This window comes from Lacerta agilis, chromosome 1, assembly GCF_009819535.1.
Source record: "Lacerta agilis isolate rLacAgi1 chromosome 1, rLacAgi1.pri, whole genome shotgun sequence".
Lineage (NCBI taxonomy): Eukaryota > Metazoa > Chordata > Lepidosauria > Squamata > Lacertidae > Lacerta > Lacerta agilis.
Window position 1 is genome coordinate 82608167 of NC_046312.1, and position 16847 is coordinate 82625013.

A 16847-nucleotide genomic window follows, 5' to 3' on the forward strand; every position below is an offset into this window, starting at 1 on the left:
ACATACTTGAAAAATTGTAAAATATGGGACCGAAAATGCATACAGGTGCTCAGGAGCTACATTAAATTACATCGATTGCTATTGCACATTGGATTTTCCTTTTCTTTGCGCTGCTGTAAATTAATATTTGAGTCTATTGCCTTAGGTTATAATAAGTTTTAAAGTGATTTATTTATATAGTGCCCCTGCCAGTTGGCACTTGGGGACTATGACATAAAAGTAATATGCAGTAATGTGTGTAATAAAAAATGAAAATCCATTTTAAAATAACTTTTTTTTAAAAAAAGAGAGAGAAATGGGAGGAAAGAAAAAGCATATATTTTGGTGGTGGGGGGATGACGTGACGGTCAGTTCTCCCCCATGGATCCTGGAGGACTTGATGACAACAATAGCAAATGTATTTGGGGGCTTTTTTTTTTTAAAGGGGAAGGGGGAGTAATGGAGAGAGAGCATGCCCTGCTTGGAGGGGAAGAGAGTGTGGAGCCCCTGAAGGGCATAGAGCTCTCCCTGGAGTGGAAGCAAGTGTAAAATGTTTTGCTCAATTGCCCACCAGCATAAGGTGTCCGGTTTTTTTTGAGCAGCAGGTGGTGTCTGAGTACAGATAAACAATGGAGAGAGATTAATTAGGGTAATTATAATTTGACCAGGCGAACTATATTTAATCCATTGCAATCTGCTATGAATTAATGGAACTTTTCTTGAATAATGGCAGTATATTAATCTGGACACGAAAATAAATAAATAAAGGGCAACGAAACCTTTTCCATAACCAATGAAAACATTTTAAAAGGTGGTAAAAGCTGTAATTATATGTTTTTAAAATTCACTTGCTTCCTTTGCCAAACCAGCTCCAGATTGTTATAGACTGGGATGTAAACTGAAGGGAGCTGCCTTTTCCACCTAATTTAGACTCAGATCGTCATCTAGCAGTGGGGAGAGCTGCGATGAAGGCTCTTGCAGACTTGAGGGTGATGCAGTTACCAGCCACTTTAGAGGCCTCGTGATGTCTATTCTGATTTTAATTAATTAATTAATTTTTCGTTTTTCTACCTCTTGTCTTCAGAAGAGAGCCCAGGGTAGTGCACAACATGAAAGAAATGCAGTCAATAATTAAAGTATCTAAGAATGGCAGCACTGAAACAGTATATTCAAACAACGTGATAACAGGACTGTTGAATCCCAGAGTTAATTTATGGCCCAAGAGCCTAGACCAGGCATGTCCAAAGTCCGTTTTGAGGGCCTAATGTGGCCCCTCGTGGCAGTTTCTTTATTGGGGTCAAATCCTTAAAAAAACTCAACAAGTTCAATCCTAAAGAAAGCTCAACAACTTTGGGGGGAAATCCCAAAAGAAGCTCAACAACTTCAACCCTAAAAAAACTCTCACGCATGTTCACTTCATCAAATTTGGCCCTCTTTGAAAAAAAGTTTGGGCACCCCTGGCCTAGACTAACAGGTCAACCCAAAAGTATAAGAAAGTACAATGGAAACTCGGTTTTTGAGTATCTTGGAAGCCAAACAATTCGGAACCTGAATGCCGAAAACCCAACTGCCCACTGACCCTTGGTTTTCAAACGTTTCAGAAGTCGAATGGTCTTCCGGAACGGATTATGTTCAAAAACGGAGGTTCCACTGTAACACAATACTGCAGGCACATTAGGCAAGGCAGACCCAACACTTTATTTCCTGACTGAAAGCCAGAAATAAAATTGGAAATAGTTTATGGAGAATTTTCTAAAGGGATCAATATATAAACCGAAAGAGTGTGTTAATTTAATGTGGCCTAATTTAAATGCAACAAATGTTGAAGAATGGGACTCAGTATTTGGGTGTGGTGAGATATACAGCCGCATGTGAGGAGACTGGCTAAAATACAGGCTGCTTGGAACATGTGACCCATCTTTCACCACAATACTGTTTTATTTTTTACTACATGGGGCAAAATAGTGCAGGTAAGCTGGCCCCAGAGCTGGGCTCATAGCGTGGGACCACACTGCCACCAGGTGGCTGGATGGTATAACTTGGCACACCCTGCTGCTTGCTGATCCTTCTCTTGTTTAATGAGCTACTCTTTGGGTTGGGCAGAAGTTCATCTGGGCTCATATGGAGAGGTCTGGTGTCCCAGTGCAGTTTGTCACAGGCTCACCACTTCTTGTGGTCTAGCTGGCAGTGCCCCTGTTGGTTTCTGCTCTGGGGCAGCTATGCTGGAGGCGTGGTCAAACTTAATGGTCATCAAGCACGTAATGGATGCTTTGTCTATTTGGGGAGCGTTGGAGGGGTGCAGGTACTTAGCTTTTTGAAGTGTTCATGGATGCCTAGTCGTGTATTCCGGTCAGGCATCCTAAAGAGACGTGCCTGACCTGACTGTAGTGCAGGGATGGGGAAGCTGTGGACCTCTAGATGTCGTTCGACTCCAGTTCCCATGAGCCACAGCCAGTGTGGCCAGTGTTCAAGGATGTTGGGAACTGGAGTCAGTTACATCTGGAGAACCACAGATCTCTGAATGAAGATTTACCTGGAAGGTTGAGGGGTGTGTGTAAAAGAGAGAGAGAGAAAGAGACAGAAAGAAAGAAAGAAAGAAAGAAAGAAAGAAAGAAAGAAAGAAAGAAAGAAAGAGAAAAGAAAAGAAAGAAAGAAAGGGCTAATATCCAAGTAAATATGGGAGCTGCTCTTAACCATGGGGAAAGTTTGCCTTAAGTGTGTGTGTGTTTCTTTGTGTGCCTCAATTCATTTAGAACTGCTGGGAGTTCTGAAAAACTAAATTCTGAGCCTACATTGACTCTGCTTGCACCCTCTCCTTGCAGCTCGAGATCCAGAACACCAGCAGCCTGTCTGCAGATGGCGACCTGAGTGCCACCTGGCCCATTGGCATCACTCCCCCTTTCCAGCCAAAAACCCGCTTTGAGGTGCTTCGCTGGGATTACTTCACGGAAGAGGCGGCTTTCTCTTGCGTGGATGGAGCTCCCAAGTGCGAGCTGCATGGCGCAGACACAGCCGACGTGGCCGATGTGGTGGCTGCAGCTGTGGAAGAGCTGAACCGCCGGTACCAGCCGGTGCTGCACGTCCGGAAGCAGCAGCTGCTGAACGGCTACCGCCGCTTTGACCCGACCCGGGGCATGGAGTACACCCTGGACCTGCAGCTGGAAGTGGTGACGCAGAAGGGGCACAGCCGGTCGCTGGCCAAGCGGGTGCACCTGCTGCGCCCTCTCAGCGAGGTGGAGATCATCCCGATGCCCTACGTGACAGAGGCCAGCCGGGTCAACGTCATCCTGCCCCTGACAGCCCCGGAGCGAGACTATGCTGCGCGCTTCCTGGAGGTCTATGCTGCGGCCGCCTTTGAGAATGCAGAGAACGCCGTGCTGACCTTCCTCTTCATCTATGACCCCTTTGAGGCTCAGCAAGTGGCCCAGAATGACGTCTTCCGGGCGGTGAAGGCACGCATTGCGGAGTACGAGCGGCGCTATGCGCAGGTGAAGATCCCCTGGATCAGTGTCAAGACGGATGCTCCCTCCCAGATCAAGGTGATGGACATCATTTCCAAGAAGCACCCCGTGGACACGCTCTTCTTTGTGGCTGGTGTGGGCACCGAGGTCACGGCCGAGTTCCTCAACCGCTGCCGCATGAACACCATCAACAGCTGGCAGGTCTTCTTCCCCATCCACTTCCAGGGCTACAACCCCACCATCGCCTTCCACAACCAGCCCCCGCCTCTATCCGGCCTGGACCTGGTGCGGGATGCCGGCCACTTTGACCGCGACGCCTTCAGCGAAGCCTGCTTCTACAACGCCGACTACATGGCGGCACGCACGCGCATGGCCGCCGATGCCCAGGACAATGAGGACATCCTGGAGACGCTGGACATCTACGATCTGTTTGTCAAATACTCCAACCTGCACGTCTTCCGGGCGGTCGAGCCGGCCCTCCTGCAGCGCTACAGGCCGCACGGCTGCAACCCACGCCTGAGCGAGGAGCAGTACCACCGCTGTGTGCAGAGCAGCTTGGAGGGCCTGGGCTCCCGGGCGCAGCTGGCCATGGTGCTCTTTGAACAGGAGCAGGGCAACAGCACATGAGCACGGGGCCGGGGCCAGCCTGCCACCTTCCCTCTCCCCCTGCGCGTCTTCCCTGTAGCGGCAGAGGACGGCGGCCCAGGATGGCTCAGGCTGGGCCACAAGGGAGCTGTTCTGCTTGGCTGTCCAGGTTGCCTTGTGGACCGAAAGCGGGCATTGGCAGGTGGTCAGGATCCAGTCCCACTCTGCCTTGCTCTGCTCCCCTCATGCAGGCCCAGGTCCTCCCCCCGGACAGCAGGATTAACTGTGCCAACCGAGCAAGGGCAGGCAGGGCCTGCTGTGGGACTTTTCCCTCGAAAATCTGGCGGCTGCCTTGGCAGCACCAGGGTTTTTAGAAGAGGTTTCTGTGTGAGGGGTGGGGTGGGCTGAAGCCGAGGTTTTTGGATTCTGGGGCAATAGAGGCAGGAAGGAAAGAAACTGCCCCTTCAGGAGCACTGCTTGGTCCCGTTGCTGCAGTTTGGGTGTTAACTTAATGGACACTCCAGGTGTAGGTGCAAGATAATATTCTGTGGGTGGGAGGGGCAGAGGGATTCTGGTTGGTTGTTTTTTTCTCTTTGTCTGGTGTTGCTCCTTTTGGAAACGGTGACTCGGGCTGCTTTAGCCTCAGATTAGGAGTGGTAGGGGCAAGAGGGTGGCACAGACCTGGTGAGTGCTTTCAGTGGGAGAGTCAAGCAGCCCCCTGATGCCAGGCTGGCTCTGGCACGGTGGGCATGAACAGTATTTCTGGGACTGCCTGCCCTCTCTTTTGCCACCTGCTGGGCTGAAGGTACGTAGATTTCGCCCATCTTGCTGCCATGTGTGGTTGGCCCAGAACTGTTCAGCAGAGCGGGTTGCGCCAATCAGCCTGGCGCTGGGACCAGGGCAAGGCCCAGAAAGGGTGCAGTTGTGTGTGTGCACGTGTGTGAAGGAGTTGGAGCTTGGCTCTCCAGTGGGTTTATATTTAACTTGGGTTTGGGGGTGGGTTGGCGACTAAAATGTTGTTTTGCATTTTAATAAACTGGAGCGAAGCATAAAGTGTTTGGTTATGATTTTTCTGTTCTAGGCTGTATGCATGCCTGGTTTGTATGATGGAGAGAGATTGTGGAATCGATAGAACTTAATTTATGTATTGGAACTTAGGATTCCCTGGAGACGAAAAGAAAGCAGCGATGTGTATTTCAAGGAATGTGGTACAAGTAGTTAGGTAGCTGTGTCCACACTAGGGTGCTAATGTGCATGTATGTTTTCCTCCACACATGAGTGCTTTCAGTTTTATGCCTCCAAAACCTGTCTGTTTCCCATTCATGCTAGTGGGTGATGCTTGAAGGGATACAGTAGCACTGTGTGTTGTTCTTCCATTCACGCAATGAGTGCACCCTACACGCCATAAGTTCCAGGAGCCAGAGAACTTTTGTGGGCATGCACCTTGGTATGTTTACCTGTGTGCATACACCTTAAAACAAGTATTTTTTTAAAAAAATACTAGCTAGCTATGAGATTTGCATAAAAGAGCTGCAAAAAATAATACAAGCAACTCTGACATCTGTTGCAGGTGTGGAGGCAAAGATGGTTTACTTGTGCATGCACACCTTTTTTTTAGAAACAGTATTTTTGAAATACAGGTTTTCTGATATGCCAATTTGCACAAAAGAGCAGCCTGCCCTGCCTTCTTTCTTTCTTTCTTTCTTTCTTTCTTTCTTTCTTTCTTTCTTTCTTTCTAAGCCAAGCATTCCTTCCCTTTCCCTTTCCTGCTTCTTGTACTTGCAAGGGCAAATTTTGTTTTTATTTTTAACTTCTTTTTTGCAAGAGTACTTTTGCACTATGAACATGCCTTCAGCACCAACTGGTGGAAAAAGTGCACCCTTTCCTTTTGGTTGATAGAAAAAAATGGAAGTAGAGGTGTGGGAGCAGCACCCATCAAATTGTCCCCATACATGTAATGGACAGGAAGTGGTGTTCAAAAAATGTGTAAAAAGCCAGCCACTTAAAACGGCATAACATTTTAACACCATAAGTAATCAAAACATTAAAATTCTCACTTCTGTGCATGCTCAAAAGCCAGCCCAGATAAAAAAGTGGGTCAGATTCTGGCCACTCTTCTCTAACCATGAATGGTGAGTGTTGGCATATAAGTCATGTAAAGAAATGATGCAGAAACCCCTTAACAGAGTGATCCTTTTCACCCTGAGAGCCAACAGTTTCTGAACTTCTGATGAAATAGCATCTGATCCTTACTTACATTTTGTGAGTGTTTTCTGTGATGGCCCATGTTTGTGAACACCTAAGCAGTCAGTGTTCTGTTCTGTTTAAAAGAATGGTCCGTATTTTTAGAAATGTAAATCTTCCTTGATGCTGAGGTGCAGGGCAGGCCACAAGTTTACAACTTGAAAGAAAACGTGGTCTGGGGGTGGGTGGGACAGCACATAATAAAGTACGATTGTATCTTATGCAGGGTTCAATTCCAAGGGTTCTGTGTATATGCAAAAATGCATAATACCCAAACCCTTAGAATCAAACCCCTGTGTGAGCTCCAGCAGACCCAGGATACTGTCATGAGGTCTTGTGGGGCTGCCCAAGTTCCTATGAGATCTTGTGGGAGCCTTGCTCAGGAAACAAAAGTAGAGAGCTTAAGTTTTGCTCCAGGGAAATGTGGTGCAGTGAGCTTTTTAAGCTCACTGTGTTGCTTCTCAGGCAAGGTCCTCTCCACGCACCAGCTCCGCTTGTAACTTGTGGGAAATCAACTGCCTATAGTTGACATCACATAAGTTAGATGCATGTAATAAGCGATTGTGCTGCACCAGGAGAAAAACGGCAAGTGAAATATAAATCAATGCTATTCTTTTAGCTCTTGGACCACATGACCAGTCAGTTCACTGTATATTCATACTAGTTCCACACACATAAGAACAGCTTTTTTATTATTGCGATTACAAATTGAGAACAAAAAAATGCAGTGTGTGTTTTTACAGGATACAAATCAGTAATCAGAGCCATTGGAAAGATACCAAAAAATGTCAAAATGGTATGTTGCACTCTGGAGGCTGATGGATGCAACGCAGCAAAGAGAAAAAAATCAAGAGCACCATTGTTGAAGGTAAGAAATAAAATGCTATCAAGGGATGGAGAAGATGACTCCAGAATGTCTTTCTGTAAAGATTCACACAATATGTGCGACACACATGATTTTCACATTAGTTTATAAAGCGGGGGGGGGGGGGACCAACCCCAGTTGCCACGTCTCCTAAAACCTGTCACTCTTGCTTTGCCCCTCAGAAAGGTTACTTTGTTGAGTGGGCTTCCCAGCTAAAACAATTCTCCATGGTGGTTTGTGTCATGAGTTTTATGGAGCACGCTATAGATGTGTTGCAGTCCAGGCCTGTTTCCTGACTGGCTGCAACCAATAGCAACACTGTGGAGTCTTTATGCAGCCGTCTTGGCTGGGAGTTGATGGCAACCGATAAGTACCAGGTTTGCGAAGGCCATGGACAGGATATAATAAGGGCTCCAGGGCCACCTCATAGATTCATAAGAGGAGCAATATTGGATTGGTTTGTAAAATGTGCCTAATGATTTCCTCTATTACAAATTCACTACTCCACCAGAAATGGCATAATTGATTAGTGTTGCGGAGGCTCCCTACATATGGTTTTTATGCCTTCAGTATTTAGATCAGGTATGGGGAATCTCAGGTTGAAGGCATAAATGATGCTCACTAGCCCTCTCACTAACCAGCCCCTTAGGACTCTTTGCCCAGCCCTGTTCACACCTGTGTTCTTGTATATTTGGGAAAGGGTCTTGCTTGCCTGGATGGAGGGGGTGTGTGTTTGTGTGTGAAAACCTTTGGCTGGAATGTAGCCCACTGTAGAAAGGTAAGAGTCATATCCACTGCCCAACTCATTTTTGCTTGTGGCCCTGTCCACTACTGGCGCCAGAGGGTTCCATGAGGAAATACAACACTCAATGTGAAAACCATTCCCCACCCTGTATTTACAAAGTACTGTACATTCAAAGCACACACACACACCCGACTTCTGGGTGCCGTAGTTTATCCCTCACATAGTTACAATTCCCAGCAAACCTTAAGAAACTACAGTGCCCAGAATTCTTTGAGGGAAATAATGTGCTGCAAAGGTATAATATGTTGTCTTTTAAATTAAAGCAAAGAACTTGAGAGGCAGGAATTGCTTAATTTATTGCTCTACTTTCATAAAACCAGACAGGACAATGCAGAGCATAACACACATAACTGACAAGATGAGATTGAAGGAGGCTGCAAAGTCAGATTCTCAACCACAGTTGCTAGAAGTTGCCCCATAGAAATGCCAATGAGGTGCCATTGTAAGAGCAGCTGTGAGTCCACAGTCTGATATTCATACTGGTTTGGTCCAGAGGATTTCAGCTGAGGGAGGTCCATGCATTTCAAATGATATAGGTTATTCTGAATTTCCAAAACAAGTAATGGCCTAAGGGGAAGTATTTACATTCCCTCCTTTGATCTGTTTGCACTCCTGAACTAGATTTAAAATTAACTTCTTCAAATTCTGTTCATTTAATCATAAGCATTATTTTTTTCTTTCCAGAAGATGATTGCTTGCTAATGAACATCCGTTTCTCACCCCTTCTAATCCAGCCCGTGTCCTTCCTCCTAATCCTTTCTGAAATATATAAGGACACTTTGATGTGTGTTGACAAACAACTGAAGATTTTAAAAAGGCTAGAGAATTAGGAACTTGCAGTCAACAAAGCACAGTTTAATGGTTAAAGATTGAGAGGGAAAGAGAGAAATCAGTTTGCTAGAGGGCAAGGCAAGCAAGAATGAAAACTAAATTAAAACTATGATCTTCCTTTCATATGCCTGATGCTGGGTCATAGAATCAGAATTGTAAAGTTTGAAGGGCCCCCGAGGGTCATCTAGTCCAACCCCCTGCAATGTAGCAGTCTCAACTAGATAATAAATGACAGGTGTTCATCTAACCTCTGCTTAAAATAATCCAAGGAAAGAGAGTTCACCCTGATGTTTAGCTGGGTCCTCCTACACTTTGTTTAAATTAAAACTTTACTATGATTTATTTAAATTGCTTAATTTGTTTAAATTGTTGTTGTTGTTCAGTCGTGTCCGACTCTTCGTGACCCCATGGTCCAGAGCATGCCAGGCACGCCTATCCTTCACTGCCTCCCGCAGTTTGGCCAAACTCATGTTAGTAGCTTCGAGAATACTGTCCAAACATCTCATCCTCTGTCGTCCCCTTCTCCTTGTGCCCTCAATCTTTCCCAACATCAGGGTCTTTTCTAGGGAGTCTTCTCTTCTCATGAGGTGGCCAAAGTACTGGAGCCTCAACTTCAGGATCTGTCCTTCTAGTGAGCACTCAGGGCTGATTTCTTTGAGAATGGATAGGTTTGATCTTCTTGCAGTCCATGGGACTCTCAAGAGTCTCCTCCAGCACCATAATTCAAAAGCATCAATTCTTCGGCGATCAGCCTTCTTGATGGTCCAGCTCTCACTTGTTTAAATTAGAACATGGTAAAATCGCAATCATTCAATGCAAATTAATCACTTTATATAATTTGGGCTCTGTATCACAAAACTGATTTGCAAAGGGTGGACTGGGACTTCGCCTGGTGCCCCAAAGTCTTCTAACCAAGAAAATGTTGTCCTTGATAATAGGGTTGCCCACAGAGGAGTCTGGGCAGGAATTCAGTAAATCTGCGAGGTGCTGCACTTCTGATTCAGCCATCACTTGGAAGCAGGGGCAATGTATCAGTAGGTGGGGCAATTGTGGGTTTGAGTGGGAGGTCAAAGAGATGGCCTTACCTGTGGCAGCCCCTACCTGTGGAATTTTCTCCCCACTAAGGGTTGTGTGGCCCCTCCCTTCTGTAGGGTTCTTCATATGCTGAAGGCATGCCTCTTCACTCTGGTCTTTTGATACCTGAGATTTATAGACTTTAGGTTCCACCCAGTTCATCTGATTATAGTAACTTGTTTTAACCATTTCTAAAAAAGTTTTTGTATTATAATGTTGTAACTTTCCCTCGGAACTTGTAGTGAAGGGTGCGTAAGAAACCCAGTACATAATCGTAGTATGCCCAGACTAGAAGCCTCGAGTCAAGCTGGGCAAGCTGGTAGGCTTAATCTCAAAGGAGAGCACAGTGGGCATAATCAAAACCTGGTGGAATGGAGAGATGGTAGAGTGGAATGGGACACTCATCTCTGGATACAGGCTACATAGGAAGGATCGGCAGCCATATACCAGAGGTGGTCTTGCTCTGTATATTAAAGTTCTGCAAAGTAGAAATCCCCAAAGAAGCAGACTCTTCCACAGAATTGCTGTGGGTGGAGATACTGGACCCCCAAGAGTAATTTGGGGGTCCAGTACTGGGAACGTACTGTTGTCTCCCTGACCAAAATGCTCAGGTGATCTTTAAATGGAGAATGAAATCAAGGAAGCATCCAAAGGAAGAAGTGCCATAGTGATGTGTAATTTCAGTTACCCTCACATAGACTTGTGTACACGTGTGATCTGGTCATGACAAAGATGTATAGATACTCCGATTGACTGTGCCCTAGAACAGTTGGTTATGGAACTGACCAAAGGAGTAACAACTCTGGACTTAATCTAAAGTGCACTTGGGAGTCCACTTACACTTGTTTGGTGTTAGTGTTATTGACCCAACTGGGAACAGTGTCCACAGTGCTAGTAAATGCCTTATGCCTTTTCAGCTTTGAATGTTTTTGTACATCACTTGGATAATTTTTTTTTATAGTGAGCAACTAATAAGATTGATGTGATTAATTGGAGCCCTACTTTCTTTTGCAAATCAGATTCTAGGACAAAAGGAAGCAAGTCAACCCATCATTTTTTTGCTACCTGGGAGCGTAAACACATTGAGCCAGATTTTGTACTCACCTGTTGTTACTATAATTTGGTGATGCGTTCTAGCTTTCGAAAGCCTTGTTATTTGGTTTGTGCTTCTTCCAGGTGTAAAAAAGGTGGGCAATCCCTGGAGGGGAATGAGGGGTACAGATTACTAATGGGTGCCAGCAGTGCTGTTTTTCTAGAAAAAGAGGTGCTGGAACTCACCATAAATGCCTCCCTTGTTCTCTTATAATGGCAATGGCACTCACCCGAGAGGTGCCGGAACTGAGTTCTGGCTGAAAAAAAGTCCTAGGTGCTAGTATTGAAAGGATTGGGATATGGTGGCAGCAGCATTTATATAGGCAGAGATTTTTTAGCATATTATTGTCAACTTTGTTTATTTTTGTTGATAAGGCTTCCCATACATTCCACCCAACTTTTTATCTAGCAGTGGGAGTACATGCTGAGTTAGGGTGGATTTGTTTAAAATGGGTTATCAGAACGTAGGCTGGGAAGATAAATGCCTTGGCTGAAGTGGCCCAGCTCAATTATCAGCCGAGAAAAGGGAGGCTTTTGTTTAACTTGCATGTTTAACATTTTGTTGTGTCTATTTGCCTGTAGCTCGAAAGAAATATTGCCTATTAAGAAAGAGCAGTGTTTTCCCAATTTTTCTTCCCCACCATCTCTCTGCCCTTCCTGACAGCTCACTTTATGCTGAGCCTAGAAACTGATGGTACAACAGTGGAGTTACATGCTCCAGAATACTGGTTAAGAAACCTAAAGAGCTAAACTGGCAGCTATTGCTGGCTGCTCTGTATGCAGCCAAGCTTGTACCAATGGTTCTGTATCCAGGACCACTTAGGAGGGCTTGGGTGGTGCAGAATGGCATTTGGCTTCATTGTGTGAACTTGTGAGTTCTCAGAGTACTTGCACTGTGCACGTATTCACCCAAATTGTTCACCACAGGCAAATCTGAAATCTCCTATCATGCTGCGTTTAATATGTACAAAGAGTAGTGTCAATTCATCCCTTTTTCTTGTTCTTTTTTCTTTCTTTTTGGGTGGGGGTTTGTAGATCCTTTGTTTGGCCTAGTGGACAAGGAGATTGACTGGGTTGATCTTGAACTTGGTTACCAGTTCCCTGTTTGCATTGAATGTTCAAAACATAGCTCAGTCAGAACTATTAATAAGGGACCTAAAGTTTATATGCCCCTGAACCCCCCAAATAGCTTTGGTCTGTTCCATATTATATGTACACATCATGACTGGGTGACCATCTTCTTCAAGATGGGCAATAATTGTCCTCCAGTCAAAGCCATAGTTTTGGGACAATGGCCAGTCATATGTGGTAAGCCCAGATGACAATTACAAAGGAGCAACTGGGAGGGGGCACCCCACTGTTAGCTTTGGACCATCCCAAATGATGGGCCCAATGTCCAGGATTGTGTTCTTTGCAATATGGTGTTGAATCATCTTTCCCTTGGGACTGTCAATAATAGCCAAAATATGTAGAAAAGAATAAGGAATGAGAGTGTCCACCCCCACAGTAAGCTTTATGCTTTATCCTCTGTAAGATGCTTTTGCATCCTATCTGTCCCAGTTCTTCAGTGGGGTTACACCCCCCCAACTGTTTAGCAGTACTTTAATTTAACATGAATGAAATGAAACTATAAACATAGCAAATCAATAAGCTTTGACTCTTGGATGTTAAACTTTGTAGGAGGAAGGCGAAGCAATTACTTCACATCTCCAGTGTAAATAGCCATTCTGGATAAATGAATTGTTGTTCATCAAAGCAAACTTTCCTGGGCCAATTAATATAATCAGCCGCCACCATACAAATTTATCATCTTTTTCCAGACTCGAAGCCTCTTGTATGTGAGGTAAAGCTTGTTGATTCATGATACTTAATTTGTTTTTGTTTTATATTAGGCAGTTGATAAAGACTTTGGTGTCAAATGCATTTTATGTTTATAAAATCAGAGAATTGTAGAGTTGGAAGGGACCCAAAGGGCCATATAGTCCAATCCCCTGCAATGCAAGAATCACAGCTAACATATACTTGTACAGGATTTAGCCTATTATGGATTTATTACTGGGAAGCTTGCATATATGGGAGAAAGAATTTAACATACCTTTCCCCAGCTCTGTTCATCCCACTCAATTGGGGTTCTTCCATGGCTACTTTGTCCAACTCCCTGCCCTACAATCAACCAACCAGTAAGAAAGCCAGTTATGGGGTCTCCTTCCCATTTCTTCTAGTTTGGTCTGCTGGCTACATGAGTGTAAGGATTGCCTGTCTCCAGCAGCCAGGGATGGTGTCATTTTGATTGCCTGCAAATGAGCATTCAGCCTGAGTTGTTTGTGATTAGACAATATTGGCTATTTAATGAGCATTCATTTGGACATCATGGCAGGGAGGTTAGGGGACATTGCCTCAATGCAAGTGTTATCTCACATGGTCCAGTGCCTTTCCCCATCCCTTTCCTGATAGGAGCAGAGCTGGAAAGAAACCAAGGAAGGATGGAGCTCTAGATATTAGTGGGGTAGAATCACTGATGACACAAGAAACAAGGCTGGAGTTCTACTTGTGCCTCTTTATTGGGAGAAACTTGTACATTTGTAAAACAGCGACTTGCGCTCAGTAAAGTCATGGGATTAACAGACCCACTCCTGGGAAGATCCCTGGCTGGGTCCCAGTCGAGAGTCTCCTGCAGCCTGCACCCTTGGAGTCACACACATATGCAGCAGGCAGGCGGATTTGATTTGCAATATCCTACTCCCTCTGCAGCAGTGAAATGCCTTGATTGCTCTTGGCTCTTGAAGGTGGTGTATGCAAGAGTTTGGTGTTGTCACTGGAGGAGGGGGGGGCATTTGCAGCATATTCCTGTGCCACCTTCCTTCCTGAAAATGCATCCCCAGAAGTACAGGCACGTTTCTCTAAGTGTGGGGCATGACACCATGAGGTGTCTCAACGGTGCATGCTGGAGCCCCCTCTGGTTTGCTACATGAAGGGCTGAGGACCACAGCTGGGTTCTGGGGTATTCCCTTGTCCCATCAAGACAGCACAAGGTAGGTTGGTTGGCTTTTTCCTGTTGTACCTTTACTCAGGGCCCTGCTGCAAAGAGAAAGTTGACATTCCCCCCCTGCTGCCCTTGAGGAGTCATCGCACACACCCACACTCCCCACACGCGGATGCACTGGGCATGTCTGCTACTAAGTGCTTCAGCTCTAGGGATCAGAGTCCTGGGGGGCTGCCTGGGCTCCTTATCCTCCCCTTGACATTGTGTGGGACCCATGAGGCTCTTCTCCTGAGGGTGGGGTGTTTTGTGTGGCTTGGACCCTGAATACTGCTGGAGGAGGGTGGAAGGGTGGAAGATGTGGGGAAGGGGGGTGTCTGTACATCTGGGAAGGGGCTGCCCCAGGGGAACTCTGGCTTTGTTGGTGCCAGCAGCCTCCTGCAGCATCAGCCTCTGCACTTGAGCTGGGAGGGAACCTGAGATTGGACGTCGATGTCATGGTGTCCAGCCTTACCAGCAGTTTTTAGTGATGCCAGCAGGGGCCAGCTGCAGCAACGAAAGACTGAGTGTAGCCGGCTAAAAACCACAGACCCAAAACAGTTATGTACAAATATACAGTTCTGAGGGAAGAAGGGATGGGTGACAGCTGGCCAGCCATGAGGGTGAGGGGCCTGTACCCATATGGTAAAGGGGCACATCGTGGGCAGGATGGCAGGTCTTTAAACCTCCTTGTGGGCACAGCCTCAGTGTGGGGGGCAGCAGCAAGTGAGCAATGGGGTACATCATGGCACTCACTGCCCAACAGCAGCCACTACCAATAGGATACAGGACCTCTTTCCTGCCCTGAGATACCCCTGTGTGCATGTAAAATAGTGGTACATGGAAATGTATGTTTGTAAGGAGGCTGAGGGAAGAGGTGTAAGTAGGAACAGTAATGATAAGACAGGACAAAGTGAGAGGTGTTGGAGGGAACATGGCTCCCGCTACTCAAGAGTCTGTGGCAGAGGCTGCCACGTGGGGCTGTGTGAGCGGCTGGTTGTGTGGTGCTACTGTGTTATAGACTGGGCCCTGGGAGAGAGAGTTGCCTCTACCTTTGGTGACACCCTCTTTGCTCCCTTGCGTGCTCCATGTCCCCCTTCCTCCCACTTTGTGAAATTCCAGGCAGGCTGCCTGCCTCAGTCAAGCTTTGCTTCCTATCAGTGGAGCAGTTTAGAGTCCATTCCACCTCCCTGTTCTTGGCAGCTGATCCTCGGTCTTTCTCTGTGCTTCAGTATGGGGAAGGTTTGTTGGGGGAGGGGGTGCTGAGCCCTGGAGGGCAGGGGCAGGACCAGCTGGACTGGGGAAGGGGGTTAGTTACAGGAGGGAGGGGGCTATAAAAGCATCATGGTGCTTTTTGGAAGCCTTTGGAGGTGGGAGGAAGGCCTGACCTGGCCACTTGGAAAAGGCTTCTTGGTGCAGGCCGGAGCCTGCTGTGCCCCAAGCTGCTCCAGAGGCATTGCTGCTGTTTGGGGGGGAGCAGCGCACGAGCTGGCTTAGCAAGCAAAGTCTTCGAAGACCCCTTGGCCCGAGTAGTGGTGACGGTGGTGGTGGTTGGGCAGAAGTCCTGTGGGGTAGCTGCCCTCGTTGTGGCGGCCCAGGCTCTCACAGGAGCTCTGAGAAAGAGAGAGAGAGAGAGAGAAGAAACACAGTCAGCATAGCAGCTGGTACCTCTGGGTGGGTGGGTGGCACATAGCTCTATGAGCATTGTGCTGATGTTTCCTAGAGGGAGACCTCCAGGAAGGCTGCATGTAACAAGACGTGATGGAGAGATATCTGCTTTCTTGCAAAGTGATATAACATCAGCATGCTATCTATGCCTTGCCCTGCCCCTTCCAGCTACACAGTGTGATGGCCTAGGGGCAGTGCTATCATCAGTTCAACTAGGCAGCTGTCTAGCACCCAAGCCTCAGAGGAGTGCAGGACTGACCTTTGAGGGGCAGCTTTATTCAGATTATTTTTTGTTATATCTTAAAAATTTCTGATAATATATTGGAGAATTTTATTTCTGCAGGACATCTGTTCTTGAAATTTTAAGTTAGCTATTTTTGGGGGGGTGTTGTGTGAGTAGTTAGCCTTGCCTAGGGCGCCAATAGCCTGGCCGTGGCCCTGGTGATGACATTACACTGTCTGCTGCATCCAGAAATGAGAAAGAGGCAGGATGAAGAAACATGGAACAGCAGGAACTCTTTTCCTCTGGTGGTAGCAAAAGGCTGGAGCTGTTAAGATTATGGCACAAAATGGCAATATTCTTCCACTCCTAAATTTTGTTCTCTGAGATGGGCCTTCAGAATGCTCTATCACAGGCTTTGCCTGTTCAGCTCTTCTTTAAACAGCTCCATCGCCTTCTGACAACCTCACTCTCTCCAGGCACCCCATGTACCAAGCCAGGTTTAGGTAGTCCCTACCTACTAAACCACAGAACCTGGGGCTTGCCGATCAGAAGGTCGACGGTTCGAATCCCCGCAATATAACTCCTTCCCAGTGCAAGTTCTTGAGCCTGTTCTACTTTTGACCCCCTGCCTGTAGCCCTGTTAAATCTCCCACACCCTTAAAGGTGGGGTGGGGTGGGGAATCTCACCCCATGGAATAGGAATCTACACTTGGAGGAATGCCACACTCAACAATGTCAGATGAGATCAAGACTCTAAATATAATTACAGCTGTGGGTATAAAACTGTTAGAAACATGCAGTGCCCTGTGTGATTTAGCGAATGAGTTGAAATGATAGCTCCCGAGGGCAAAGTTGTACCATGGTATACTTCACACCATCAAATTCAGAGAGGCTCTGTGAGCTCAGGAATCATGCTTTAGGGTGGATATTATTCAAAGAGAAAATTACGAGAGAGATTAGAATGTCCAATCTCATTCTTAAATGGACCAGAGAGATGATTC

The 16847-nt window shown here is 46.4% G+C and overlaps 2 protein-coding genes across 4 annotated transcripts in view; one reads left to right on the top strand and one right to left on the bottom strand.

The window, feature by feature from the left end:
- The window catches only part of CHPF (chondroitin polymerizing factor), a 29688-nt gene extending 25321 nt beyond the window's left edge, over positions 1-4367 (top strand). For both annotated transcript variants that reach the window (XM_033159916.1, XM_033159907.1), the window contains exon 4: positions 2802-4367. In XM_033159916.1, the coding sequence (XP_033015807.1) occupies positions 2802-4067 (1266 nt within the window). In that variant the 3' untranslated portion in view covers positions 4068-4367. The remainder of the gene's footprint in view (positions 1-2801) is intronic.
- A 9106-nt stretch (positions 4368-13473) lies between these two features.
- The window catches only part of ASIC4 (acid sensing ion channel subunit family member 4), an 89803-nt gene continuing 86429 nt past the window's right edge, over positions 13474-16847 (bottom strand). For both annotated transcript variants that reach the window (XM_033159989.1, XM_033159980.1), the window contains exon 10: positions 13474-15568. In XM_033159989.1, the coding sequence (XP_033015880.1) occupies positions 15449-15568 (120 nt within the window). In that variant the 3' untranslated portion in view covers positions 13474-15448. The remainder of the gene's footprint in view (positions 15569-16847) is intronic.